This window comes from Haliaeetus leucocephalus, unplaced genomic scaffold (assembly GCF_000737465.1).
Source record: "Haliaeetus leucocephalus isolate CR32 unplaced genomic scaffold, Haliaeetus_leucocephalus-4.0 Scaffold848, whole genome shotgun sequence".
Taxonomy (NCBI): domain Eukaryota; kingdom Metazoa; phylum Chordata; class Aves; order Accipitriformes; family Accipitridae; genus Haliaeetus; species Haliaeetus leucocephalus.
This window is the reverse complement of record NW_010973284.1, coordinates 15,401,637-15,429,567: the sequence shown is the minus strand read 5'-3', so window position 1 is coordinate 15,429,567 and position 27,931 is coordinate 15,401,637. Positions and strand designations below refer to the sequence as shown.

The window sequence follows — 27,931 nt, the reverse complement described above, 5'->3', positions numbered from 1 at the left end:
GACCCGTAGCGAGCGCTCGGCGGGCCCCGCCCACCGCTGTCGCTATATAAGGGGGAATCGTCGCACCGTCCCTAGACTTACCACGGGCGCTGCGACGGGAGGGCGGCAAGATGGCGTCCACGAGCCGGTACGGGAGGCCGGCCCGGGCGCTCGGAAGGGCCGCGAGGGAGGAGGCGGGAGGGGCTCCTCCACGTCTCCCTGTCCGCAGCACAGGAGGGAAAATGGCCGCGTTGCGCCTGCTGCCACCCGGGGAGGAACGGGTGGCCGTCGCCGCCCTTGCCTGGCCCCGGTGTTCCCCGGCTCGGCGCGGCTCTCGCTGTTGGCGGCGCAGCCGGCCCGTCTCCGGTTTCCCGTCTCCCAGGGCGGTCCTCCGTGGGGCTCTCAGGGTGGCAGGAGGCCAGAGCGGGCCGCGGGGGGGCTGGGCCTCCTAGGGCTTCTCCGTGTGGGCCGGGTCGGGCGGCCCTCGGGCGAGCGGCCTCGGAGGGGCCGCCCGCGCCCGGGAGGGCCGGGGCGGGGGGGGGGGCGAGCGAGGGCGCCTTAGCTCGCCGCCTTGCTTCTTCGTGTCGTTATTAATCGGTAGCGCTCCGAGAGGAAGTGAGCGTCTAGGGGGTTGTGTGGCGATCTGTGCGTTGATGCCGGGGCCCCTCGTTCGTGGGAGCCCGGTGTTATCGGCGCTTGTGATCGAGCCCTCCTCCTGTAGCTCGGCAGTGCCTTATCTTCGTGCCGCTGAGCGCGGCTCTCGCGGAGGGAGGGTTGCTCTCGGTCCGGGGTGTTGCGTGCTGTGAGGCCCTCGGGCGGACGTGGAGCGCCTTCCCGCGGGTGGGCACCGCCTGGGTGCGGAGCCCCCGGTGCCGCCCGGCCGCCCCTCACGCTCACAGCCGCCTCTGAGCCGAGGTGGCGGCTCCCTGGCTTGGCTCCAGGTTATCGGGTCCTGGAAGCAGCTTTTAGGCTCCCACCCTAAATCCGTACGGGCACTAGTCGGTGGCCAGACGGGTCTCGGGCTCCGAATTAGTGTTTTGTTTTCTTTCCCGGAGAAGTATCGAGGTTTTCTTTCAAGTCAGGAATGAAGGCAGGCCCGTGGAGCGGACTGTGGAGCGACTCTATTACTCCTGCTAAACCTGTCCTAGGATCTAGGGAGTGCTTCCTACCTACTAGTCTTACTGAAACTCGGGAGCTCTTTGCTGAGATGGACCTTCACACACGTGCTGTGTGTTTTCCTTCAATATAGTTGGCTTATTATATTGAACCTGTATGTTACAAAGAAGTAGTACAGCATATAGGTCTAGATAAATGAGGTAACCTGGGATAGGAAGACTAATTTTTACAGCGTTTTGTGAAGGTAAAGTCTGAAACAAAACACTGTTGTTGTTCTTTCAGGCTTCTGGATTTTATATCTTTTTTCTTTTGGTTAGTGTGTCGCTTGCCTTTTGCATAATGCCAAATGTCAGATGATTGCACATGCTTTGTCAACAGTTTTGTCTTGTCATATGAAACTACTGGCTAAGAGTAGCAAGAAGGAAAGTTTAAAGAGCTTTTATGTAGCGTTGTGAATATAATTTACATCTGAAAATCTTGTGTGTACATGTTCTTTCTGGAGGCTTTAATATTAATAATGATGTTGATTTTTTGATTTTCATTTCAAATCTTATACTTTTCTGAACAGTCACTGGATTAAAATGTTTGGGTTTTTTTGTACTTTTGGCTCATCAGAAGTACCTAAAAAATAAGATGGAATGCAGATTAGACTGAAATAATGGACTACTGGGTAAGGGGGGAACTCAGGTAAATTTAACTTCTGATAGGATATTTTCTACAATTGAAAGGATTAGAAGTTATTTTTTGGCACAGATTGGGGTTGGTGGGTACCCATGACAAGTTTTTTGTGATCAACTTCCATACCTTCTGCTTTTTAGCTCAAGCAAAATGACTTTGTTGAATATATAGACCCCAGTTGTAAATATTTATTATTACAATTTTGAAACGGTCAGTTTTAACAGAATTACTGAACAGTCACTAGTAGCTTGAATGAGGTATTTAATTTTAAAACGTTTGGTTAGAACCAATTGGTTATTACCTTAGTCAGTGACTTAAAGCTGTTGTGTTAAATAGTGCTAATGCTTTTCAGGAAGTTGTTTCTGCTGTAACTCTTGAAGATGCAGGGGTGTGAAAGAGACAGATCCCTGTTATTGGACGCAGTTGTCACATAACCCCCTTCATGAGCTGATAGTTTTTTGTTAAGATCTCACAATTAACGAGTTGCTTAATTTAAAATAGGACTTTTTCTTCAGATACTTGGAAATAATAAACCACTAGTAGAACCAGTTGTTTTCTAAAAATACATGTTGTGTGTGCACTGCTTCCTGAATTAAGGACCTGGTAAGTAATACTGATCTGATTAGCATGAGTGCGAACGCTCATTTGGAATGAGGCAATCACCACTAACTTCTTGGGGAGCTTTGTTTAGTGATAGACTGCGAGTGAGACTACGCTTAATTAAGTCTGTTATTTAGATTTTTGATGTTTTAATTTGAAGTGGTTTTGGTACAAGATATACCACAAAAAATTTGGAATTTAAGATGACCTGAAGTCTTGATTGTCAAATGTAGTGTTAGAGCATTTAAAAAAAAGGTGAAGTTCAGGTGTTTAGGTTAATATTCTATCGTTCAAATCACTGTAAATTCTGTATTATTAAAGTGTTCTTTTCAGCAAGGAGCTCTTACACTTTTGGATATGCAACTTGCCTGATTAAAAGTGATTAATACTTTAATTTTTTTTTCTTTTTTCCTTAGTTTGGATGTACTTCCAAGAGTGACTTGCCCAAATCATCCAGATTCCATTTTAGTAGAGGATTACAGAGCTGGTGATATGATTTGTTCTGAGTGTGGTCTAGTAGTAGGTAAGTAGCTATTCATATTTTTATGACTACCATATAACTTAAATCGTGCATGTAGATTTGTTTTCCCACAAAACTGGTATATGATAACTCGAGTGTTAAAAGGCTTTTTCTTGATGCCTAAATGTTTTCTTGTATGATATTCTCGTGGCTAAAAGCTTACTGTTTTGAATAGTCTGTTTTCTGGTAACTTCTTGCATTATGAAAAAAATCAAACTCTTTAAAGATTGAAAATTTAAAATATGTTATAATATTGAATTAGAATATTGTGCTGTCTTGTCCAGTATTCTGTCTTTAATCATGACTCCTGTTTCAGTCAGGAAAGTATAAGAAATGTAATAAAATCTCTTTGTCAGATAATTTGCTTACAAAAAAAAATATTTCTCAGTTTTCCATTAGTTAGAGGTTATCTTCTGCCCTGAAGGATTTCTCTTTATATCCTTGCCAGCACCTGTTTTTGTTAATTACTTCTCCTAAGGCTTTTAATACTATCCAAAGTAAATATGCAGTTTTTCCTCTGGAATTTTGCTGAGCTCTTTCACTTGGTTCATGTGACAGCAATCTCCACAGGCTAAATTGTATTTCTAAGTATATTGGAATATTTAAAATGAAAGGCCTTTTAGGCATTGTCTTTGGAATGAGAAAGAGGGAGAGAATGATGTCATAGAACATGCTGCATATTCATTTTTATGTATCTTTTCTAGGATGAGCATCTTATTGTGCATCTTACTGTCTTTATTCCTTTTGCATGGAAAACTTTTCATGCTCATGTTATGATCATTCTTTAAACCTCATTTATTTCTGTTAAATTTTTTTAGACATGCCATGACCAAAAGAAAATCCTCTGTTTTGAGGGTGCATGTTCAGGTGATTCGTTCAGTGGTGCTAAATATTTAAAATATTTCTCTCCTAGACTGTGGTGATTTTGTTTTGGCTCGTCTTGCACAGAAATAAAAATTTTCATACAGCTGTTAGCATAAAACTGGAGATTTAATAAGTTGCAGTGAAAGTAGTACTAGTTTAGCCAGGTGACTAAAATGTGTGTCTTTTGTTTATGCAAAAAGCAAACTTCTGCATAACTTATTAAAGTAAATGTTAAAATATTTAAAGATGAGTACCAGTTTCCTCTAAAATTATGAAACCATTTAAAAGGCTAGGGGGAGGATCATTACTTTCTTTGTTAAAAGAAGGGCTGGTTTAAGTTGTGTAAATTCTGATAAAGATAAGTGAATCATAAATTTGCTGGTTTAAAAATTCAAATGTCCACAGCAATGTTTCCTATTGAAATATGGTAATAGGCTTCCAAGTTATTGCTTAAAAATAGTTTGGTCCGTGTTCAGCTATTTGTGTGGCTGCCGTAGAAGTTGAACCAAAGTTTAGAAAAGCCCATCTTGAGCAGTTCATAACTTTTGAGATAATTCTGGCTTTATAAGAGGAAAATGTTTTGCTTGATATGTTTCATTTTTAGGAACTTGAGAGTTTATCAGAAATCTCACTTCAGGTACCTTCTGTTAGCTAGTCACAAGGAATTCTTGCTTTAGAGATTTACTCTCTGTTCTCTTCTGAATCAATAGCATTGGAGATTTTTTTTAGTTCAAGTTGTCAGCATTTTTGATGAGCAGAATCATAAGAATATTAATACAAACTTTTGCTGAATTGAATTTTTAAAATGTGTTTAAAATGGTCTTAGTCCTCTTTACAGCCGACACAACTGGTAGGGTAAAAACTGTTTTTTCTTTAAGCATGCAGTATTTTTTAAGTAGGCCTTTCTATGGATTTATCACTAGAAGGATTTAACACTTTTGTTGTGCTAGTTGTTCTTGTTCTGTCTTGCCTTCCTTCAGCAATTTAGTTCACCTGCATACGTCCAGTTTGCTAGCTAGGGTATCTAGCAGCTAGCTTGGAAAACCAGTTAAATCGGATGAAGATAAATAATTGAAGAGTGCATGACCAAATAGAAGTGTGAACATTCAATATTTTCTCTTCTGGTCTGGTAAATTCAGAGGAGGAGAAAACCAGATCCAATTCTTGATGCCTGTTTTCTGGAGATGTGTGTGAAGTAGGTATGTTTTAAAGGGGTGAAGACAAAATTTTGTTTCCAAAAAAGAAAACTTTTATGTATTTGTTGCAGATTCCGTGATACATGTTCCCTTTAAAAGGAAGTGATTTCATTTCCTCTTCTTACATAGAAAAGTCGTGGATTTGTGTTTCAACATAAGTCATGATGTATAGCTGATGTGAACAGGGCCCACTGAGAATATGTTTAGAGGTGGGCTGAAAGTTGGTGAGATCTTTATCACTGAAGGGGATCAGTTAGAACAGTTAAAAAACCCCAAAGACTCAATATACTCTGTAGCCAAAGAAATAGTACAGGTTTGTTTAAAAATATTATGATTTTGGTGTCTGCAGAGCACTGCCTGTTGTATGTGCTGAATTTGTGCATTTATTTTACTGTTGTAAAGTACACAGTGATGTGACTTCACTTTTTTTATATGTATTTTTTTTTAGTACAATTTGGCTGAAATCAGAGCAAAGAGTCTTTGACTAAACTAAGTGTATTTTCCACTTGATGTTTTTCTTGCTGTGGCAAAGGACTAAAGTTTCATGTTTGTGGAAAAAGTGTGAGTTTATTAAATGTAAAACTGTGTCATAGGATAGAATAGCTGGTGCATAGATAATTTTCAGGTTTTGTAATCAATATTCTGGGAATCTGAGATGAAAGCCGTATTATTAGTATGCTGGTTTTGGCTGGGGTAGAGTTAATTTTCTTCATAGTAGCTGGTATGGGGCTGTGTTTTGGATTTGTGCTGAAAACAGTGTTGATAACCCAGGAATGTTTTTGTTATCGCTGGGCAGTGGTTACACAGAGTCAAGGCCTCTTCTGCTTCTCACCCCACCCCACCAGCGAGGAGGCTGGGGCTGCACAAGAAGTTGGGGGGGGACACAGCTGGGACAGCCAACCCCAACTGACCAAAGGGATATTCCAAGCCGTATGATGACATGCTCACATGCTCACAGCTGGGGGAAGAAGGAAAGGGGTGTGTGTGTGTTTGTCTTCCCAAGTAACTGTTAGGCCCTGCATTGCTGGAGATGGCTGGACACCTGCCTGCTGATGGGAAGTGGTGAATGAATTCCTTGTTTTGCTTTGCTTGCATGCGTGGCTTTTGCTTTCCTTAATAAACTGTCTTTATCTCAGCCCATGAGTTTTCTCACTTTTACCCTTCCGATTCTCTCCCCCATCCCACCGGGGGGAGTGGGCAAGTGGCTGTGTGGGGCTTAGTTGCTGGCTGGGGTTAAACCGTGACAATTAGTATTATGGCTGAGGTTGCATTTATCAGGTCTGCAGCCGAAATGGTGAAACAGTTGAAAAGTTGGGGGGAGCAGGAGGCTAGGAGAAGAAGGAGCTGATCTCTTCAACAGTTGAATTCCATGTCTTGGGCAGAGCTGTATGTTGGAACTACTGCTTTTTAAAGGGATTTTTGAGAAAGCTTTTTAATCAATGTTGTTTTGTACTCATAGGTGGTGTTCTTTGTGTCTCAGTAAGATTGAAATTTTAAGTTAAAACCAGTATGCTGCTTTTTCTTTGCACAGCATTTTTCACTTGTTCTAAATAAACTGTGCTGTTTTGCTGTGCAGTATTAAAACAATTAAATCTTGTAGTGTCAGTATAACTGAAGCTGGTGTCTGTTTTATTATTGCTTCAAAGTACTGCTTCAGTCTACTAAAAACTCTCATCTGTCTTTTCACTGTTACCTTTCCTGGGTTAACTTGTGTTCTGTCTTTTCATGGTAACTGTTTCCAACTTGTTAACTTTTCCTCCTGCTCCTTTTGCATGAAAGGCAGTTGAAGGCCTAAATTGCAATTATCCATCAAATTTTGATCTTAATGTGGATTGACATGCATCTGAAACTTTACAAGTCGATGTCCAAGTTTATCTGCTGTCATAAATCTTGTGTTTATTGTACATACTTTTCTAGGATTTATGGTACGGTAAGTGTTCATGTGCTGGCTTGAGAATTCACGAACAGAGTTCCTAGGGCTTGGAGAAGTAGTTAGTTCTGTGTTCATTTAAAATGTTGACCGTATCTCATTCTTCAGACAGACTTGGTGGAGGGAGAAGCATTTTGTTCAAGAACACAAGGCTAGTAAATCCTCCTTCTTGACAGGTAAATATTTTGCTTGCTACCTTTCAGGCGGTAAAAAAGGCTGGAAGTCAGCTGATATGAAGGGGCTGAAGAAAGCAGAATTGAAGTGGAATACAAAGCACTGAATTTTCTTGATGTAGCAAAGTGGTGAGCTGAATTTCAGGGGGGAATAAGAATGAATCTAGTAGCATGTACAACTGTGTAGCATCTCAGCTAGGTAGGAATACCTTTCTGATCTAAGATTCCTCTTAAACTTCTGTACAGTTTCATTAAATGTCTTAAGCGTGCAGGAGTCGGAGCAGTGAGGAGTTTATTTTCAGCATTTAGTACCTGATCTTGTAACTGGTTAGCTCTGCTTCAGTAGGCAGGTATGGCTTAGAGAAGAACAGTGTTCTTGTATGGAGTCTTTTTTGGATAGTCGTCTTAAATGAAAAAGCAGAAGTCTGTCTTCAGCTGATGAGAATCCTTGGACATGTATCAACTTGTTAAAGCTTTGAATCAGATTATGACCTATATTCAGATGTTTGTTCTATGTTCTGTGTATAGCTCAGTGTTCAGTTAAAGAATTTTGGGGAAGAATATTCAATAGCTTGTGGTGAGCAGTAAGGCTGTTATAAAATTCTGTCAGAATATTTGTTTGGCTAGTGCTTCTGAAAAGTTTGAGATCTAAATTGCACATCTTAAATTCAGGTATAGTCTGTGAAGAATAGATAAGATTTAATTAATACTGCAGATATTTTTGTTCTCTACAATATAACAAACGAGTAGGAAGGGGTTTCGTGATTGCCTCTCTGCTGGCCAGTCCATTACTCAGGATGTCTGTCATTAGGGATAAGATTGATTGTGTCTATACATAGATGCTTGTTTTCTGAAAACCAAAGAAACTTTTTTTTATTTTCCCCAGCTGTTGGTAGTATCCTGTAAGTGGAGAAGGTGCTTAAGTATTTCTGACTTGGATCCAGTAGAGGGCAGTTATGCAGTTACGTCTATTCTAGTATCTTTATCCCTCCAAATGGTGAAAAATCTTTTCATGTTTGGGTGTATGTTCATAGTTACTTCTTTCTGTGAGTATTATCAACATTTAAAACTAAAATGTAAAATCTAAATTTAAAGTGTTACTTAAATAGGCAAAAATCTTTAGATATGGATGTGTATTAGCGCCTTATATGTGGTTACAGCTTCCGCACTTGGTGTCCAGAGCACTAAAAAGTGTCTGACAAAAGTTAGTCCGTGCAAATAAAACTCTTTGCATCCACAGGAAAGCTAATTATAAAGGATGCTGATACTTAAAGAAATTCTGAATAGTTGACTTTTGCATGAACATTCAGGGATGCTTGATTTACACAGGGAATTTGTAATATGAAGAAAAGTAATTTGCTAGCCTTTTTCAGTCAGCATTTCAAATAGTCTGTGTTTTAATCCTAACCCATTTCAGCTTTAAGGACAACGGTGATAGTTCTAGCTGTTTCAGCAATAATGCTTGTAACAGTGGAAACTTGGACTTTAGATGCCAAAAGTTGGCATCTTTAATCAGGCTTTGTAATAAGCACCGCTCTTAGCATGAAATTTCATGGAAGGCGGACAAGATTTTTCTAGTTAGTGGGTTCTAGGCTGGGAACCAAAGGTGTCTGAGAGACACTATGAAGAATGCTTCCATTAGTTGAAGTACTAGATTTAACTAGTGGAATAATAGTAACGTTTTGAATCAACCTATTCAGGGAATGTTTTTTTACTGGCTTCCTTACCAGATTGGCAAAGTGATTTAGGGCAAATAAGGGCTAGAAATGATCTGAACTGCTCTGATGGAAGAAGAGTCCAAAACCTCTTATTTTTGTGATGTAGTGTAGATCAGGCACAACATTTTTAATTGAGATTCTGTAGTTTGGAGCATCCTTTGTGAGTACTTGAGCTGTTTGTCTTTTAAAGGCCACAAGTCCTGGAGAGGTGTAACTTCAACTGACCAGGCTTGTCCACCAGATTGTTTAACGTTTCTACTCTCATTTGCTTCCTCCAAAATTCTTACAAGTTGATGGTTTAGGAAGCCTGGAAGTCCTTTTAAATTTGTCATCATTTTGAAATGCAGGAGCTGCTAAGCCTTTGTTATTTTAACAGTCATTCACCTACAGTGCTATACTGTCTGTTTCAATTCATAGTTGCCTGTCGGTACTGGTATGATCTTGCTGATGTCTGGAAACTAGTTGAAGTCTTCTGGGAATTTTTCTTTTGTTTTTGTTTAACATCTGAAAGTCTGCTCAGATTCTGTTTGTAATTTCAGCTGAGTGTTGTGAATAGGCTGGTGTTGCTGTTGGTGGTGATGCATTTGTGGTGTTGACAATTTATTGAAGATGATAACTTTTTGTAAAAAGAATATTACTATTTTACAAAAGGCTGGAAATTTTGTAGAAAAAGCTGTGACTGTAAAATTGTGTGGTTGTTTTTCCCCAAGAGTTTATTCTTTGGTAACATTTAATACATCTGGTCTTAAATAGAAGTTCTAAAGCTGAAGACTGAAAAAAAACAGTTGAGTTCATATTTTGGAAGCTATAAAGTTGAGTACTACTGTATGGGGGCAGTGCGTAAACTAATAAATAGAATGTGAAGGAGAAGATATCTGGAGTACTGTGTCTAGCGCTGCGCTGCTCAGTACCAGAAAGATAGAGACTTGCTGGAGCAAGTCCAGCAGAAGATTGTGAAAGTGATTTAGGGACTGGAGCATTTTCCATACGAGGAGAGGCTGAAAGCTGAGACTGTTAGCCTGGAAAAGAGAAGGCTCAGTTCAGCCTGGCTTTGTGCAGTTACACATCTTCACAATTCTCCTCAGCTTGTAGTCTGCTGCCTAGGTTTTTCATTGTAGTTTTTCTCAGCACCTCATTACTCTGGTTAATAAGGAGTTGATTGAAATTAATTGTAATTCTATATATATATATATTTTTTTTTTGATTTGGCATTGTAAAATGCTTTTAATTAGAAGTATAATATGTGTGCTCACTAGATGGCAGCAGATTCTTTAACTGTAAGAATGAAACATTCTGGAGAAACAATAGGTGTTTTGGTACTTTAAAGTGCAAATAAACTTTAATACGATATTTATGTTAAGATTAAAATATTAGTTGTTAATATGTAGAACTTGATGCAATGTATAGCTAACATAGGCGCTCCTCTGGAAAAGACTTAAGAACATACCTTCTCAGAACTGTTTCGGGACTGAATATGGAAGATAACATTACTAGAGGCTTGAATTTCATCCTATTTCTTGTTTTGATTAAACATGTTCAATTTCCAGCTATATTGTCTTCATATAACAGATAATACAAAATGCAAGAAGAGAGTCAAATACATGTGTATTATGAATTATTGCAAGTGGAGTGCAACATTAAAATAGCTAGTATTATTTCTCTATAAATATGTAATTGCAAATCCAGGGCTTGTTGAGTGAAAATATTTTCCTTTAAGAAATCAGTTTCTATTTTTAGGGGAGGAGTAAACATACATAATTTGTGATGTGTGGCTGTTTTAAGCTAACTTAAAAAAACCTGTTCAAAATGATATTTTAATTTTTGATACTGACCTGAGTTTACTCTTACATTTCTGTAGCGCATGCTCTTTGCATTTGGCAGTTGTGAAGAAAAGTAACCTTGGTCTGAGGTTTTCCGTTCTGAATAACAGTTCTGCATTTTACTAAATGAGCTTTTCAGATGGTGGGTAACCTGAGTCAGTGAAGTTTGCAGTGTGTATTTCCACTAGAGCCTGTGTGTTTGTCTATTAGACTGTATTTTAAAGAGTAACTGAATACTGGAAGAATGGTTTACAAAATTAAATGGGGCAATGGACGAAAAATTCCTGTGTTCAGAAAGATGCTTCAAGGTATCAGCCTAGAGATGGGTTCCACAAAGGTTTGGTCATGTAAACTGCATTTTTTGTGTGTACTTCAGAGGAGGAAGCTGAGGAGGTGAACTCATCTGTCTGATGAAAATTAAATAAAGGAGTGTCTAATGTAACTGTATCTAGTGAAGCTTATTTTTGTTCAAAAGGACTGCATCAAAAGGAAGTAGTGAAGGCAATATGCAGTCACTCCCATACTTATCGCAACTCACCTCTGCCAAAACCAATATGATAATGATGTGAGAAAGCAGAGACTATCTTACAAGGTACTTATTGGGAGCTTTTTTTTTTTACTCTGATGTTTGACTGTCAGACCTGTTTTCCAGGTGCTTCAGGAAAGCCCATCAGTAGTGTATGACCCAGCAAATTCAGTTTAGCACTTGAAATGTTAACTTGGGACCAGTCTTCAAGGCTGATTACTTACACTGCTTTTTGTAAGACTGACTTTAGTATTTTACGGTTCTGTTTTGATCACTTAGGGTGGGGCTTAACTGCATCTGTACTAACATCACAATTCCGAAGTGTTTTTTATGTTTTGAAGAGTTCAAAATAATAAATGCCACTTTTTTTTTTTAATTGAATGGGATAATTAGCTGCTTGTAGCTGAGTATATTTTCCATCTATGGAAACCTTTTGGCCTATTTGTTCCATTTTTGTTATTATTTCTAGCTTGTGTCATGCTTTTATAGAAGCATTTTGAAAGGTGGAATGCACTTCCTAGGACCTCTGTATATTTTAAGTAAGATGCTGAGAGTATACAGAAAAACTTCTTTTCTGCAATAGCAGATTTCTTGGCAAAATAAAGATATGTGCATACTGCATCTTAAGTACACAAATGCTTTATATTCAGTGATTTGTTCTACTTAATCTTTTCTCACTCTGAAATAGTAGGCTCAGTCCTCTGTTTGTAATACGTTTGCCAAAGCAGGCAGTGATATAACACTTTTTTGTTAGAGCAGGAATGGTTCATAACTCACAAGAGGCAGATCCCTGAGTGAGTCATTTAGGTCATTCCTACTTGTGTGGAAAAAATATTACATCATTGCTCTGTACTCGGTGTTCTATTTATACCATGCCAGAATTTTAAGTACATTTTGCTTTTTTTAGATGCTGTAAACAGTATTGGGGGGTTGTCTTAAAGTAAAGTTACTGCTAGGCCATAGAAGGAGCATTACTGAATCAAGTATTTACAGAGAGACCAGGAGCTAGAGGAGCATGCTGTCTGCTAATTTAAGCTTGCAAGTAGGGGGGAAGACCTTTGTAGCAGCACGAAGGGATCTATGCGTTCTTTTACTCTGCTATAGTCTTAACCTTCTAGTTCCTGATGATTTTTTTTTTTCCTCCCCTTCTTGGTTTTCATTAGAGCAGTAAATAAAGGTGGAGCATAGCTATGAGCATATCTGGCAAATATTGATGAGAACACCTCTAACCTAAACTTATTCTTTTGGGTTGTGGTGACTTCTTATGGTTCATTCACAGCTTTAATTTTCAAGCATATTCCTTGTATAATTTTATGTTGAGAATAAAGTTCCTCATTCAGAATAAATTCCGCCCACCAAGTAACTGTGCAGCTGCACCCCTTTGTCCATTGCTCTTGTATTTTCACCAGCTTCATATCTTGTATTACTGTTGTTTGCAGAGTGCTTTTACCTGTCTGCTTATGTTTTCACTAGGTTAAATCAGCTTCTGTGGTTTCATGCTAAGACTTCCATACCGGAAATTTTTCTTGCAGTCAATGCTACTTATTTTTTGCAGACATTTCTTTCACATCACACTTAAACACTGATAAAGGTAGTGAATTTTTCCTCAGGTTTAGCAGAGCAAGGTGACAACTATATTGAAGTTTGTTCTGATATCCTACACAGAGCTGTAATCTGCTTTACTGCAAAACACTAAGAAAAGTATTCTTTTTGTGCTTTATGGTACGTGTATTCTTAAAAATTCTATAATATTGCCTTGGAGGCAACACCCTTGAGATGCAGCTTTTACCAGACCTGTGAATAGAATGAACTGCACTGCCAACAGTGGGGGGTGTGGGTGGGTTTTTTTGTGTGGTAGTCTGGGTTTTTTTGTTTTTTTTGTTTGTTTGTTTGTTTTTAAGATTGTATTGTGATTACTCTGGGGTTTTTGCTTGCATCAAAATGTTGGTTACAGTTATTTCTCAATCTGAAAAGTTTCAGTAGGAAAGGTTTAGGGAATATATATATACATATATATGGTGTGTTGATACTGTCAAGCATAAATGGAGTTGGGCAGGGTCAGACCTCCCTTCAAGAACAAGAATTGAGCTGTAAAATGTTGTTATGGTGGGTTAGAAGGTGGCATATTTCAGAGTGCCGAGGACCTAGAGCTCATGCACAGAAGTGATTTACTACAGCTTAATGAGAGTACGCATGACAGATAATTCACATGTGCACTTTGAACACATGGCAAATGTGAGAGAACTTAAGTTACAATAACTTATTTGTCTAAGCACTGAGAACCATAGGTCCATAGGCAACCATGACCTCCAGCTTGTAATCAAGGTCTTGATTCCTCTTGTATAGTGAAGATCCCATGATATTCTTTAAGGTTAACTGTAACTCTTTGTGTTTGGGATGCATTTCTCTAGTTACTTATGTCTTGTGTGCAGCTCTTGTTGCATAACACCACGCCCCCCCCCCGGCTTTCAACTTAACTTGTAAATCCCAGACATTTTGGTACATTGTCCTGCAGGTTACTGTTCTGTTTGGGAATGCTAAGAGACTGCCTTCTTATAATGGAGAACTCTGATGTGTAACTTAGTGTTTAATTAAATATTTCAAAATGTTACATTAATGCAGACTGTTGCTTTCTGTGAACTCAGGTGACCGGGTCATAGACGTAGGGTCAGAGTGGAGAACTTTCAGCAATGACAAAGCAACAAAAGATCCATCTCGAGTCGGGGATACCCAGAATCCTTTGTTGAGTGATGGCGACTTGAGTACAATGATTGGCAAGGTAACACTTAAAATGCTAAATTTTACTAAGTTTGAGTGTTTTTGTCAACTACATGTTTGTATGTCTATAGGGAAGTTATTCAGAGAATGTATTTACAAAGAGATTTTGTCTAAACTGAACTCTTACATTGCAATGGTGTGTAAAATGTGGCTCTTCCCTGGTGGTAGCAGGAAAGGGCTGACCTCTTCAACAAAAGAGAAGTTTGCAGTGCTGTGGGGTTACTTGCCACTCTTTGGTATGCTGCTATAAATAGAAAAGCTGATGTTGCAGTCTTTTAAGAAACACTTCGACTTAGCCGTGTATATTTGAGATGATTCTGAAATAACAGATGCTTAGTTTTGAGGCTTCAATAGCTAGTATTGCCCAACTTGAACTATCATTTTATGTAATAAAATCTGTATCAGATTCATATTGGAGACCCGGAGATCTACGTGGATGTTGTACATGTTCCTCCAGTTAATGTTAAAGCACTAAATGTAGAATTCTTTCATGGTGTGAGTGCTCCAGAAGAAAGTATTAAATGTATATTTGAGTTGAAATTTAGTGGTACAGCCACTGTTTCTGTGCTGTTTCCCATGAGAGAGCAAGCAAGATTAATCACGCGAGTGTCCTCCCTTTAATGAAGTAGTGACCCAGGTAAGGTTTCATTGTGGTACTTTTGTGTTATATTTTTTTACTGCAAAATCCAAATTGATTTTTGTGGATTTCTTGAATGTTTCCTGAAGGGTGGTCCAGTTGCTGATAAATAACTGTTAAAAAAGTATTGCAGCTTTGTGTGTTGTGGTACATTCACACCAGGATTTCTCAGAAGTTTTTGTTCCAGTGATGTTGCTAGATGAAGAAGCAGACATACCTAAATATACACTGATATGTAAAGGGGAGTGTGCACCATACTTCTCAACCAAGAATTCTTCAAAGAGATGAAGTTGACTTGTGAATACTGGTATGGACAGCTAATCTTTCACCTTTGGTGAAAAAGAAACCTTCTGTTCAAAGGATTGTCCCAAGTAGATGCTTCTGTTTTGGACAACTCCAAGCATTGCTGCCCACCAGATTTTAGGATGCCTTATGGTGGCTTTTGGAATCTGTTCAGGCAAACTAATTTCTACACTGCTCCATTAAAAAAGTTGGCGTTGCTAAGTAGCTTGGTGAAGTAGTCCTGTAGAAGTCACTGGAGTTTTAATGTCACCTGTAAAGGTCCAGAAAACTTGTAGTTCTTGGGGCCTGGATTTCTGTTGCTGATTTGGTCAGTTGTGATAAAGATCAGATATATGCCCTTGTAGACAGATGGAGAAATGGACTGTTTGCTCCAGGTTCACACTGTTGTCTCTTTTTGGAACTGTGTAAATACAGGGTTTGTTTCTGGGAGCTCAGTTTAATTCAGTAGGTAGGACGACCTTCTGAGCTCTTTTAGAACCTGTGTGTTGGAAAAGACAAAAGATACTTCAGCTAAAGGTAGAATTTGTATCCAGGTGAACAGTGACTTGTGCTGTTAACCCTTTTCTCTCTGGAGGTTCAGATCTTCTTTTAGAATAAGAGGGATAGCAGCCTCAGTGAGAGAATTAAAGACATAACGAAATGTCTGTGAAAGTTTTTCAGTGAAAACTAAGAATTTTCGGAGATGGACACTGATCTAATGAAACAGTTTTGCTGTTAACCAGAACAGCCCAGAATAGGCATGAGCAAACTTGCTGTAGCAAAGAGTGCCATTAGTGAAGACAAGATGTGGGAATGTCAGTGTGGCATGATTAACCTATGAGAATTGTGAATAAAAATGTCCAAGTACTGGAACTACAGGATCATGTTGGAGAATGTAAAAGGGACAGTCTGTCCTACTGTGGATATTTTATTTGCACAGGGAGGAATTGCAGAAGGGACACATAATTTTCTACAGGAAATTGGGAATCTCTTTGACAAATCAGGATGTGTTCTGTACAAGAGTTCCTGTGTTTGTCTTGCCAGTGAGCAGGGGCTCTGGGATGTCAGCTCATTGATGAGAACTCTGTATCAGGAGCTGCTTTTTTTTCTGTCATTTGGAAGGATGAGAATGGCTTGTATCAGAAGATGCTGAAGAAATTTCCTATCGGTGCAGAAAGGGCATGAATTTTACAGAAAAAATAGCTAAACCAAGGAAGCAGTACATTTCTCAAGCAGTCTTCTGAAGTCCTTGCCAGCAGTAGGCTGGGATTGACCTAGATATGCACAGTGGTTGAACAAGGGTGAAATTGGTGTAGTCATGAGGAAGATAAGTAGTATCCGACAGAGTACAGAACAGCCTTCATGAATTCCAGAGGATGAAGCAGGGTAAGATTGTATTTCCTCAGTTAACAACAAGTCTGAGAATGGCCTGGAGTGGACCCCAGATTTGTGTGCTAGAGATTGCTTTAGCCTTTTGCATGGGACAGGGAACAGATGTATTCCCTTCTGCCTGAGGTAGTGCTACAGATAATAGAATCTTTAAAACAACACCACCCCTGCCCAAAACAAAAACAAACCAACAAAAAAAAAACCCCAAAAACACCACCACCACCAAAACCCCACCAACTCCAAAACATAACCTGTGTTGTGGAAAATCCAAAAGAGAAGGACATTTATAATTCTCATGGCACATCGTGTCAGAGTTTTATTGTAGACTCCTGGGAATGTAGGTGGAATTGGAGTCTGAACCGCTTGCCAGTTACAACAGTAAAGTTCTGGTGACTGGCTGTTGCCTTGAAATAGTAGAGGAAGGGGTCAGTTCTGCTTCACAGAATGGTTTGTCACTCTTTCCTCTTTGAAACCAGGAGGTGCTGCTTTGGGACTCCTTTCTACTGGAGGTATGTGGTCCGTATCTGCTAGCAGCAAGAGAGGCTGCTTTGCCCATGCAAAGGGTTTAGTTCCTAATTGGTTTTAGTACTTAAGGGACCCATCTGTCTCAGGCAGCAACAGCCTGTGTTGGAAGAAGGATTAATTTGTCTGTGGAGAGGAGGATGAATAGCATAGTTGGCTGTGGTGGAAGTGGTTTGCGTTCTTCAGGCAGATCTTCAGGATAATGGCACAGAACTGTATCTCTGAAAGTAGATACCGTGTGCTGCAGTTGATCTGATGGCAGTGCAGATCAATTGGAGATGTAGTGACCTCTGGCATTAGTTGTGACTTGATTGCCAGAATATTATAGTTATTTCTAAAATCCTCATGTAAAATTAAAAAAAATAAAATTAACTGAACAAGCAGGTCCTAGATTTGCCTTGATATAAAGAAAACGTTAAATTTTGCTACTTATCTTGTGGAAAAAGTTGTCTTTTGTTACCCTTTGTAGTTAATCTATTCCTTTTTGTAGTGGGCGCAACTACAAAAGAATTTAGGCTGGTTGAACAAGAAACTAATGCAATCTCCTGGTATAGAATTCCTATCCTTTGATCAGATGCCTCTGGAACAGCCAGCTGGCTGTTGTCAGACTGCATGGCCTGGATCTAGAAACGCTATATTGATAAGCAGTGGCAAGATATCAAGGGCTGATGATTGAAAAAAGAAGAAAAGATCCATCAGACTCTATAATGAGGTAGTTGTACTGTGCAAGAAGACTGCTGGATCTGGGGGCACTTCTTGGTACTGTGGATAACCTCAAGTCAATTATGTGGATGATGGTGATTTTTCTACTTTCTGCTATTAAAGAGGATATACTGGGGTACAAAGCTGTTGGCTGCCAGCATTGTGAGCCTAACCTCCGTTGAGCCCCTTCAGAGATTACCACTGTTTACTGGACTGTGTTTTCTCACTCTAGCTATCTTTGAGGCTGTTTCCAGGATCGTATTCATGAGGTTTCTGCTCTGTTTGAAAGCCAAACAGGTGGAATTCCTGACTTTTGACAGGTACCTTTTTTGCTGAGATGGGAAAGATACAAGTAGATGTCTCATAAAGGCCACAACAGTAAAACACACAATCCTTAAAAATCCTTAAAGTCTGTTTAATTTCATTTAAAACTGTATGGCTTCTGTCTTTTCCACAAAGGGAAATAGACTCCTGACATGGTTGTCAAGGGCTGAAGCCAGTGAAGCATTGTCTCTCTACTGAAAGCTCCAGAAAGAAAGTAGATGGTGCATTTAAATAGCAAATGCAGGAAGAATTGCTGTGGTTTATTTAAGTGGTTGAGATGGAAGAGTATTTTCCAACCCTTTTATAGTTGTGAGCTGTATATTGGGTATGACTCTTGGAGAGTGCTTATACTGACAGGGTAAACCCCTTTGGCTAACAGTACTTGCCTATAGCTGTATTGGTAGTTTCAATATACATAAGCAAATGTTCAAAGGAAAAGGTAACCATAAGTACCAGCAAGAAAGTAAAAAATGAGAGATTAAGGAAAACCATTTAAAAACAAAACAAAAACCTTTTAGGTGCTGTATAGTGGACCAGGGAAAATCCCTGTGGTGAAGGGGAATACTTGATGGCCCCAGGACAGAGCAGTGCTTCTTGGTAAAGGACTATCTGGTATGAAGCCTGAATGAACAAGGACTGGGGACTTGCTATCAGGGTTGTTAGGCCTTTGTCTGTGGTCGCTCTTCTGGCATCTATAAGATTTTGAGCACATGCAGTTCCTGTAAGCATTTGTGCATGGCGCTCACCTAGGAGTCTGTGATGCACATGAATGTTGTAATGCATTGCAGGGAACAGGGATATGAATGATGGCCAGGGAGGAGCCTTTTGACCCAAGATGTGTATGTTTTGGGCCAAGGGAAGTTGTTTTGGCATAATTTCTGAAAAGAAGGTCTAGTGTTGCAGATAGGTTTGTAATGCTCTTTGTGGCCTGAAGTTTGTGCTTGATTCTTGCTCTTTGTTTACCTTTGAACCTTACTGGCAATCTTTGGATAGTTGGAGGTATTCATCCAGTAAAGGAAGTGGGATTGCCTTTGGAGCAGCCCTCTGCTGTGTTGGTGCCAGGGTCATTTCTGGGCGGTTCTTTCATCTGAAAGGATGTTTGAAGGAGTAGAAAAAAAAACCCAAGAACAATCTTGGAATTGGCATCTGTCATAGAGGGCCTATCGAAGGGGCTAAGGAAACTTGTGAGGGAGGGTGTTTTGTGCCGGAGTCCTTGGTTTCCACAGCAGTATCAAAGTGTGCGTGCACCACAGATATGGGTCTCAGCAATAGAGGTATCCACCGAAGTCATCAGAAATGGATGTAACTGGAGTCCTTGGGTGTGGGGAATTGGAACAGTGTAAGTGAATGGTCGAGAGTGAGTGTTATTAGTGTCAGCCAAAGAACATGTATTAAATGCAGATGTGCACCAGGGAGAGATTATAGAATTGGAGGCTGTCTTAAAATAGAAGGACAATTCCCAAGAACATGGATCAGGAAAGAATAAATGAGCTCTGACTCCATCTGGGCAGCTCAGAGGAATACAGTGGTGCCAGGGTGTGGTCTGCCCTTTGTTCACTGTGTTCTGGCCCCACCTTGTACCACCCAGGCATCCTGATACATTGCTGAGTCTTCAACCTGAGAACTTTTGTGTGCAAGTGCTGGATGTGAATAGCCAGGTTAGCAGTCAGTTGTAGATCAAGATCTGCTTTATGCTTACTGGTTTTGGCAAAACAGAACAGTGTAGTGGTCTGTGTCTGCAGTGGCCATCGTATCAGCTTGTTTAAATGACCAAATCTGTCTGCAATGAAAGTTGGATGCCGTTGCCCAGCTAAATTGTTTGAAGGTCCCAGCAAGAAATAAATGCTTGCCGATTCAGGGAATCCAAGTTTCTACTCATGACGTGGAATTGTCATGAAGAAGTGTTTTGCACTTGAGAGAACTCATGGGCCCACACACTGTGACAGCAAACGCATAAGTAGACAGTATAAATTATGGACATTGCTCTTCTGATCTTACAGGCTATGTTGTCGTCATCAGCTAGTACTAATCTGGCACGGCATTATTTGTTAAAAGACGTGTTTCAGACTGATGGCTAAGTGAAGACCTTAAACATTTTTAGACCCTCTTAGTTGGGCAGAATTGATTGTATATCTAACAGAAGTATGCAATCTGCACTATCAGTTGTAAGGTCCAAAAAAAAAAAAAAAAGCATGTTGGAAGTTTGTTTTGAAGTTGTAAGGTTGAGTTGGTGACTCTTACTTCTAAGACCTCAAGCTTTTCTTTAAAGAGGTCTGTTGTTTTCCTGTAAAGGCAGAATATATGGATATTTACATTTTGCCACAATTAAGGCTTGCAACTGCTAGCAGGCACAGCATCAAATTAGTTTTGAATAGGTCATTGGTTTGGATGTTCTCTTTGCCCATGCCTTCATTTTCATATTTGAGTTATCATTGTAACAACTGGTCTCCAGTTGGCCATAACATTTTGTTTTTCTGACTCGCCAGTCTGCCACAGTGCAGATGCAGCCCAGTTGACATATGGGTTGCATGAAATCTAGTCTTGGACCTCAGCATTGGTGACAGGAGTAATGAGTCACACATTGGCTACATATTATTCATTTTATTCTTTAAAATACTGTTACATTAGGAAAGAAAAATCCCTGCATAATCCGTGGAAATCAATTCACTATTTGAGACTTGTGTAAAGTATAGAACCTGATGCTTGAAACAGTGCTCGATTGTATGATTTACTCAGTGATGTTTATTTACACAACTGTTCGAACTGAATGCCTTGTATTAAGGTGTATAAAGCTGGAAGGTGTTTGCTCTTGAAATGAGGAGGAAGTTGCTTGTGTTTCATTGACAATAAAAATTTTTCTTTTCAGGGCACAGGTGCAGCAAGTTTTGATGAATTTGGGAATTCAAAGTACCAAAATCGCAGAACTATGAGCAGCTCTGATCGTGCAATGATGAATGCTTTTAAAGAAATTACGAACATGGCAGACAGAATCAACCTCCCTAGAAATATAGTTGTAAGTTCATGTCTCCCTCCCTTAAATTGTTCTGGCATTGACTTAGTTAGCATAATATAATGAGCACATGAATTTTTGATATTGCTGCTAATTAAATGGCCTAGAGTTAATTAAATTTAGTCTTCTTACTTTGAAGGATCGAACAAATAATTTATTCAAGCAAGTGTATGAGCAAAAGAGCCTGAAGGGAAGGAGTAATGATGCTATTGCTTCTGCTTGTCTCTACATAGCCTGTAGGCAAGAGGGTGTTCCAAGAACGTTTAAAGGTAAGTTCTCAGTGATACAGATTCAATTTTGCTATGAAGTAAAGGTCTAGTTACTGTCACTGTAGGAGGTTGGTTTTCTCATTCCTGGACTTTGCTGAATTGGTTGGTCTCAGCTACAGCTCACCTTTGGGGGGGATGATAGGAGGGGGTCTGGAAATTTGTTACATTTGTGAAGTGAGTAGGCTCTCAGGCATGGGATTTTTGGTCATAATGCATTAAAAAAAATTAGCATTTGAAAGTCATTTTGAGTGTTGGTGAAACTTAAAAGGTATTGCTTTGACTGGAGGGTGATGGGGACTGTTGTAACTGAATTTGAACCGACAGTTCTGCAGTAAATATGTGCAACTCTTCCCTGACAGGGATGTGGCTTTTTTTGGCGTTGAGTACTAAATTTCCCTTACTAAGCAAGCTGTATTAGTTAGCTCCTTAAGAAAAATGTGCCCTGACTGAAGTGATTTGGAAGTTTCACAGATGTGCAAAGCTTATTTAGTGATGGTGGCCTTCATGACATTGGCCTTCTTTGTGGGTCTTAATATAATGAGAATCAAATTTGATTGTTTTGGGGGAGCAAATGCTGTCAAGCCTAAAGTTTAATTTTTACTCTTTGTTTAGAAATATGTGCAGTGTCCAGGATTTCAAAGAAGGAAATAGGCCGGTGTTTTAAACTTATTTTGAAAGCTCTCGAAACAAGTGTTGATCTGATTACAACTGGAGACTTCATGTCAAGATTCTGTTCCAATCTGGGTCTTCCCAAACAAGTACAAATGGCAGCAACACATATTGCCCGTAAGGCTGTGGAATTAGATTTGGTTCCTGGGAGAAGCCCTATCTCTGTAGCAGCTGCAGCTATTTACATGGCATCACAAGCTTCTGCAGAAAAGAGGACACAAAAAGGTAAAACTTCTTTTTTTTTTTTTTTTTTTTTAAATCATTTTTTGTTTTTCTCCTTCCCCGTGTCTTGCTGGTTGAGAGAATTCAGTGTTGTTGTAGAATTTGCGTGAGGTCTGTGCAAGTAATGATAAGCTGCTGTTCTAACTGCACGCAGCAAGGACCAAACCAGGATCTCCCACTCCCCAAAATGAAAATTGAGTAATTGGCTGTGCTCAACATAAACTTGAGTTCACTTTCTTCCAGCACTATGAGTTGGATTCTTGAATGCAATAGACCAGTGCGTTCAAATGAGCATAGTTTTAACCTTATCCATGCTAATAGTTGCATGTGTTACATTCTGCTGCTCTACAATACTCCAAATGCAAACTGGGGGACAGTTGCAGGCAGCATTATGGCTTTAGATTACATTGAGTCTTTAATTATTCTAGCAGCCAGGGAATCTCGTAAATTAGTACATGTTCCTTGACTTCTTGTGAGCCTGTGATAAAGACTGGAAGTGGTGGGATAGCAGGCTTGGTTGTAGCTCACCTTTGGCATTACTCTCTTCTGGCAGGGTAGCGTTTAGGAAGCCGGTTCAGAGCTGTTCTTGAGTTTCAGAGCAGCACGGATCAGCCTCCAGGGCTCAAGAGAATGAGGCCTGTGTGTGGGTGGTGCATGGGGAAGGAAGGGAGCTAAGGCTGCGGTGGTTAGAACTTGGTGTGACAAGTGGATCCAAGTGCTGGTAGCTGGCTGTGAAAGCTCTGTTGATGTGTCTAGTCCAGTTCAGGTCAGAAATGTTAAAAATCTAGCAATTTCTTAGTGGAAAGATGCTTTTAGGTAAAGAATAGCCTTTATCTGTCAGGTTGTGGTGCTTTGTTCTGCACTAATCACTACTTATTCTGTCCCTGGAGCTTTCATCATGTTGGCAGTTTCCTGGGCATGTGAGTGATCTAGAGCCCAAGCAGTACGCAGCCTTCATCCTTGCTCACCTTGAGCTATTGGATTATGGCTCTTAAGAGTGATTGTTAAAATAAACCTGCCTGCCATGGATACAGACATGACTCCATACTGACTTCAGTGTCCTCAGACCATGCTGAAGGCTTTCATGCAGTTCAAGGTTTAAATTTCAAACTTGGTTAAATCTGGAATAAATTCAAGTTTCTGTGCATCTCAAGTGTTTCTTCAGCTCATTAAACAGTGCTCTGTGCCTCTGACTTACTTCTCTGTGCATTTTAAAGTAAATGTCTTTCATGTTTAGCTGAAGGTATCGCTTTTTGTCTATGCCTAATTTTTTTGCTGGTTTTGCTTATATTTAATTAAAGCACAAAAATGATCCTGATGTTGATGACGATTTATTAGAATGTTGCTACGCACATGTAGAGTTTGCAGTAGATGTTTCTAATGACTTTTGCACTCTTAGCCCTCTGCCAATTTGAAACTGATACTATTCCAAGATGGATAGCTTTAAGTTGAATTATGGCACGTGAGAAGACTTATGTATGCAAAGTATTAGTCACCATGGTTAAAACCCTTTTTACCAGGCTTTTGGGAGAGTTAGGAATGAAGCTAAGTGTATAGCACTTCTTGATAAATTATGCTTGCTGGTTTCTTCAGTACAAATGGCAAAAGTAAGAACTAATCACTTATCTGCTTTTTGTCTTAGAAATTGGTGATATTGCTGGTGTGGCTGATGTTACGATTAGACAATCGTACAGGCTGATCTATCCTCGAGCTCCAGATCTCTTCCCAGCAGACTTCAAGTTTGATACCCCAGTAGACAAACTACCACAGCTGTGAAATTGCAGAGGGTTACTTTTAATTTCTATTAAAAAACAAACAAACAAAAACCAAAACCCAACCCAACAACAACAAACTTTCGGTTTTTGCCTATAATAAAGGATGTACAAAGTGTTAATATTGAGTCTTCATGTTGTGGAACTGGAGGATATGGAGATGGAGCGTAACTGCTGGAACGCAGCACACATTCCAAGGGTAAACAAACTCATTGTGTGGCATTTCGTTATGTATATATTAGTGGAAGTAAATATTTAATGATTGTTGCAACAACCTTAATTTCATATTGTTGAACTTATTTAGATTTCTTTTGTAGGGATCTAGTAAGATGTATTTTGGAAAATCTAAAATATTATGTAATTCCCAAATAAACTCTTTTCCAAAAACACTTACCATCTTGTTGATATGACTGCAACTTCACATGCACATACTGTTCCACATGCTGAGAACTGGAATGCAGTCCAAAAGAATGGTAGAGTTAGCTTCATACTTATAGACTTGGTCACAAGGCTGCTTAAATGCTCACTTTCTTGACAATTTTTAATCTCTAGTGTGACTTTAGTATTTGTAGTTAGCTGTACAGTAGCATGTGGATGACTTAACCCAGAATGCAAGCAGTTGTTGAAAAGCAGTTTGAATATTAGCACAACTGCTGCTGAAGATACCCAAATTCGTTGTGAAAGGGTTAGTCACATCCTTGGCACAGTCTCCCTCATTTTCACTGATGTGTCTCTGCTTCGCTTCTGTGAATTCGACATAATGACAAAGCAGCTAAAGAGAAACATAAGGATTCTTAACTTTAGTTGAATTCCTGACATCTTTGTGATGCTTGGTACTGTACAAAGGCAGGTAAAAAATATTTCTGGTAAAAGTTTCTGTTAAATGTTCTGGCCTGTCAGTCCACCCTGCAGTCTGGCTGGCCAGTGGTTAAGCTTTTGGCACTGTTATGTTTGAAGTGAGCACTTGCTTGTTTGAAATGATGTACCAGGTGCTGAGGAGTGAAGGCCAGAAAATATTCAGCCCTCCCCCACCTAACAGCTTTGAAAACTAGTTGCCTCCTGACAGTGTCCCTTTGTGTGCAAAGCAACAAATGTACTTAACTGGGAGTCTTTGGGTTCCTGAGTTAATTTTGTATCACAGGTGCAAATTCATTTTAATTACCAAAATGAACAGCTGAGGGGTCAGCTTGCTACACATCTGGCCCTAAGCCATCCAGGGGGAAGGCTGTGTGTCCAATGCTAATAGCACTAATTGTCAATAGCCCTCACTCTTTTCTTGCTGGTTTAGTTTTAATCCTCTTCTATTGAAATGTGGCAGCTCAGCATTTTTTTCTGTAAACAAATAACAAAGGCTGTACAGTTCTATTACACCACTGAAGCTGTTGGTTGCAGTCATGATAAAATCTGGTGCAGATGTTAAAGGTGGTGTTCTTAGTGGTCTGGAGGGATTGTATTCTCATGTATTTCCTTAAACTTTGTTGCAACATTTTCTGTTACTTGGGCTTTCCCTGTCTTGCTCTGAGCCACTCTGTCTACCTCTGTGCAAGAAGGTGTGATGCTTTGACTAGGCAGGGCCTGACCTTTAATGTACTGTTACAGGTTGGAATCGCAAAGGTGAAAGTTCTTTTACTGTGAGTGTACTTTCTGGCACAGATTAGTATGTTAAATCTATGGCATGCAATGCAGGTTAAAAATGGCTGAAACTTAGATTTACAATAATGCTCTTATTTTAAATGCTTTCAGGCATTATGCAGGAGCACTTGACATGTGAGTGGTGAGCATTTGCAGTTGAAATTGTCACATACAGCAAAAGCTGTCTGGACTGAAATTTAAATAAGTCTCTGCAAAGCTCTGGAGTGCAGCAGATGGAGGCAGGGATGTACTATCCTGGCTTGACCCTGCCTCTTCCTGCAATCCTGCAACCAGTTCCTGTGCCTCCCTTGGTGTGGAGATGGTAGTAACTGTGCAGCCCAAAGAGGTAGAACTCAGAGTATGCTTGAAGGGGCTGTACACTGTGAAAACCAGTTACCCCTGGTCCCAGTAGACTATGGTTAATATCCAGAAAAAAAAAAAAGGAGTGTAACTCTCATTTTTTAGGCAGTTATGACCCCTTTACTAAGCTGCTTTGATGAAGCCAAGGAATTGGCTTTCCTTAGAAGCTTCTCATGCAGAAATGAGCTCTCCTTGTTCCTGACTGGAGCACTTCTTGGCAGTGTGGGGGATGTCTGTGTGCAGCTGTGTGTACAGTACACCAGCAGTTCTTGGGCTTGCAGGGATAGGTGTGGGGGAGCTGGAGAGGAGGTTGTTGCAGCTCTGTAGCCTGTTTTTAGCTAATTGCTACCTTCTTGTGTTACCAAAGCTAAGTGGTAGCAAAGGCTGTGTGACAACTAGACCCTATAGTGAAAGCAAGGAGACTAGCTACAGTTCAGGTGTTAATAGGTTTTGGGTTCTCTGCAAATGCGTGTGTGTTGTTGCTGGGAGGTGGTTCAGCAGTGAGCCTGGGAGAAGACAGGAGTGCTGAAGGATTGCATTCCCCACACACAACAAAGGCAAGGGCATAGCATCTTCAGGTACCTCCTATGTTAATTCAGCAGCAGTTTAGACTAGGTATTTGAAACTGTATCTTCATTTGGAGCCAGCCCTTTCTGGCAGGATTGCTTAGTTAGGTATTGAACTGAAGCAGCTCTAGGCTATGGTCTCATGAAATTTTAGTTTGTTCTTAAGAGTAAAGATTTATTTGCTAAATGCATCAGAAAAGAAAGCTTTGTTCTCTGCTTAAAGAACAAGCTCATTGAGGGTTGGGTATAGGTTTTTGTTCGTTTACAGAGCTTTCCTGTATAATGGGGGGAAGAAAGAGACTTATAATGGAAGAAACACCCAGGAGGGGAGTAAGTGTTGTCTCCCCATGTGCTCAAAGGAAGCCTATGACGGGAGAATGCTGATTGAAGCTGGCCAGACTTCAACAGACATGGTCTTCTGCTCCCTTCAGAAGGGCTGATCACCCAATCAAGGGGAGGCTACCTTCCTCCAGCCTCAGAAAGAAGGTATGCTCAGAGATAATTATTTATTTTGTTATTTTAAAAAATGAATGGAAGTACACTAAGCTACCACTAAGAGACTGGGTTTCTATAAGTCCCTTCCTGAGTCCAAGTTCTTTTCTGAAGTTACCTGTGGAGAAAACATGACAAATCACTTCCAAGAAACAGCAAAATCATGTTTAGGACACAATTTACAAATTACTCTATTTAGAACTTTAATTTGTGATATTAATGACTGCAAAACACTTAGAATGACATTTGTTAAAGGCACATTTCATTTTAATGCATAGTGTACCATTCTAAAATATCCTAATTTCCTTACAAAGTGCTTGAGCAGCCACATACAGATAAAGTATAGCAAAATATATTTACAATCTAGGGTTTAAAATCTTAATCTGCCTAAAAATATTTAAAAAACTACAGAGATAAAATTAGTGCTTTCTTTCAGCTTAACTGGGTGAAATTCCCCTGCCCTCTAATTTTTATTTTTTTTTTTTAGTGATTTACTTAGATTAAAAAAAAGATTTCTGTACAAGACATAGTTACAAAAAGATATTTTTGAGGATACTTTCATAAGTGTTAAGCACCCTGTTAGATGCTCATATATATATTTGGGAACCAAAAAGGGTGAGCTCACTGTACCTCAAAAGTATTGGTTTCAGCTAGATACAGGAACATAATTTGCTTATTAATTAGAATCTGGAAATAAGTAATGCTGAAAAGTTGACTCACTCTGCCCAACATGATTTGTAGCACTGGTAAAGATGCCTGTCTTGTTCCTGGGGGGGGGGGAGGGGAAATGCTTGATTTAGACCTATTAACTTTTTTTTTCCTTGCCTAAGCCTCTCCCCTGCCTGACCCTGCAGGTCTGTCCAGCATCAAGATTTTAAACAACCACCTTAGCACTGCATATTCAAATGGTTTGCATTTCTTCTTTTAATGAATAAAATTACAAATATTGAATTCATTTGAGTGCTGATTTTCACTGTCTTAGCCCATGAACAGCAAACTCCTGGCTAGGATGAACCTCCTGTGAGATTACATATGCAATCAGCTCTGAATGGTACTAGAGCTAAGAACCATGTGGGAAATTGGTTTTCTAAGAATTAATGTTTGCCCACAGAACACCAGATGCCAAAAATAGGTCTTGGTTTACAAACATGCACAGTGTCTGGTCTAAATTATTTTTCAACTTTT

The 27,931-nt window shown here is 39.7% G+C and overlaps 1 protein-coding gene across 4 annotated transcripts; it reads left to right on the top strand.

Moving 5' to 3' along the window:
- Positions 1-59: 59 nt before the first annotated feature.
- Positions 60-27,887, top strand: GTF2B (general transcription factor IIB). Of its 4 annotated transcripts, none has more exons than XM_010582589.1 (9): positions 84-127; positions 1,035-1,207; positions 2,790-2,896; positions 13,766-13,899; positions 20,621-20,767; positions 20,904-21,033; positions 21,646-21,927; positions 23,567-26,740; positions 27,577-27,887. In XM_010582589.1, exons 3-8 carry the CDS (start codon positions 2,866-2,868, stop codon positions 23,698-23,700), a joined length of 858 nt encoding a protein of 285 aa, XP_010580891.1. In that variant the 5' UTR covers positions 84-127; positions 1,035-1,207; positions 2,790-2,865; the 3' UTR covers positions 23,701-26,740; positions 27,577-27,887. The 4 variants fall into 4 exon arrangements, with proteins under 4 accessions (XP_010580890.1, XP_010580891.1, XP_010580893.1 ...); XM_010582591.1 differs by having other exon boundaries at positions 88-127; positions 1,062-1,207; XM_010582588.1 differs by lacking the exon at positions 1,035-1,207 and having other exon boundaries at positions 60-127.
- Positions 27,888-27,931: the final 44 nt, after the last annotated feature.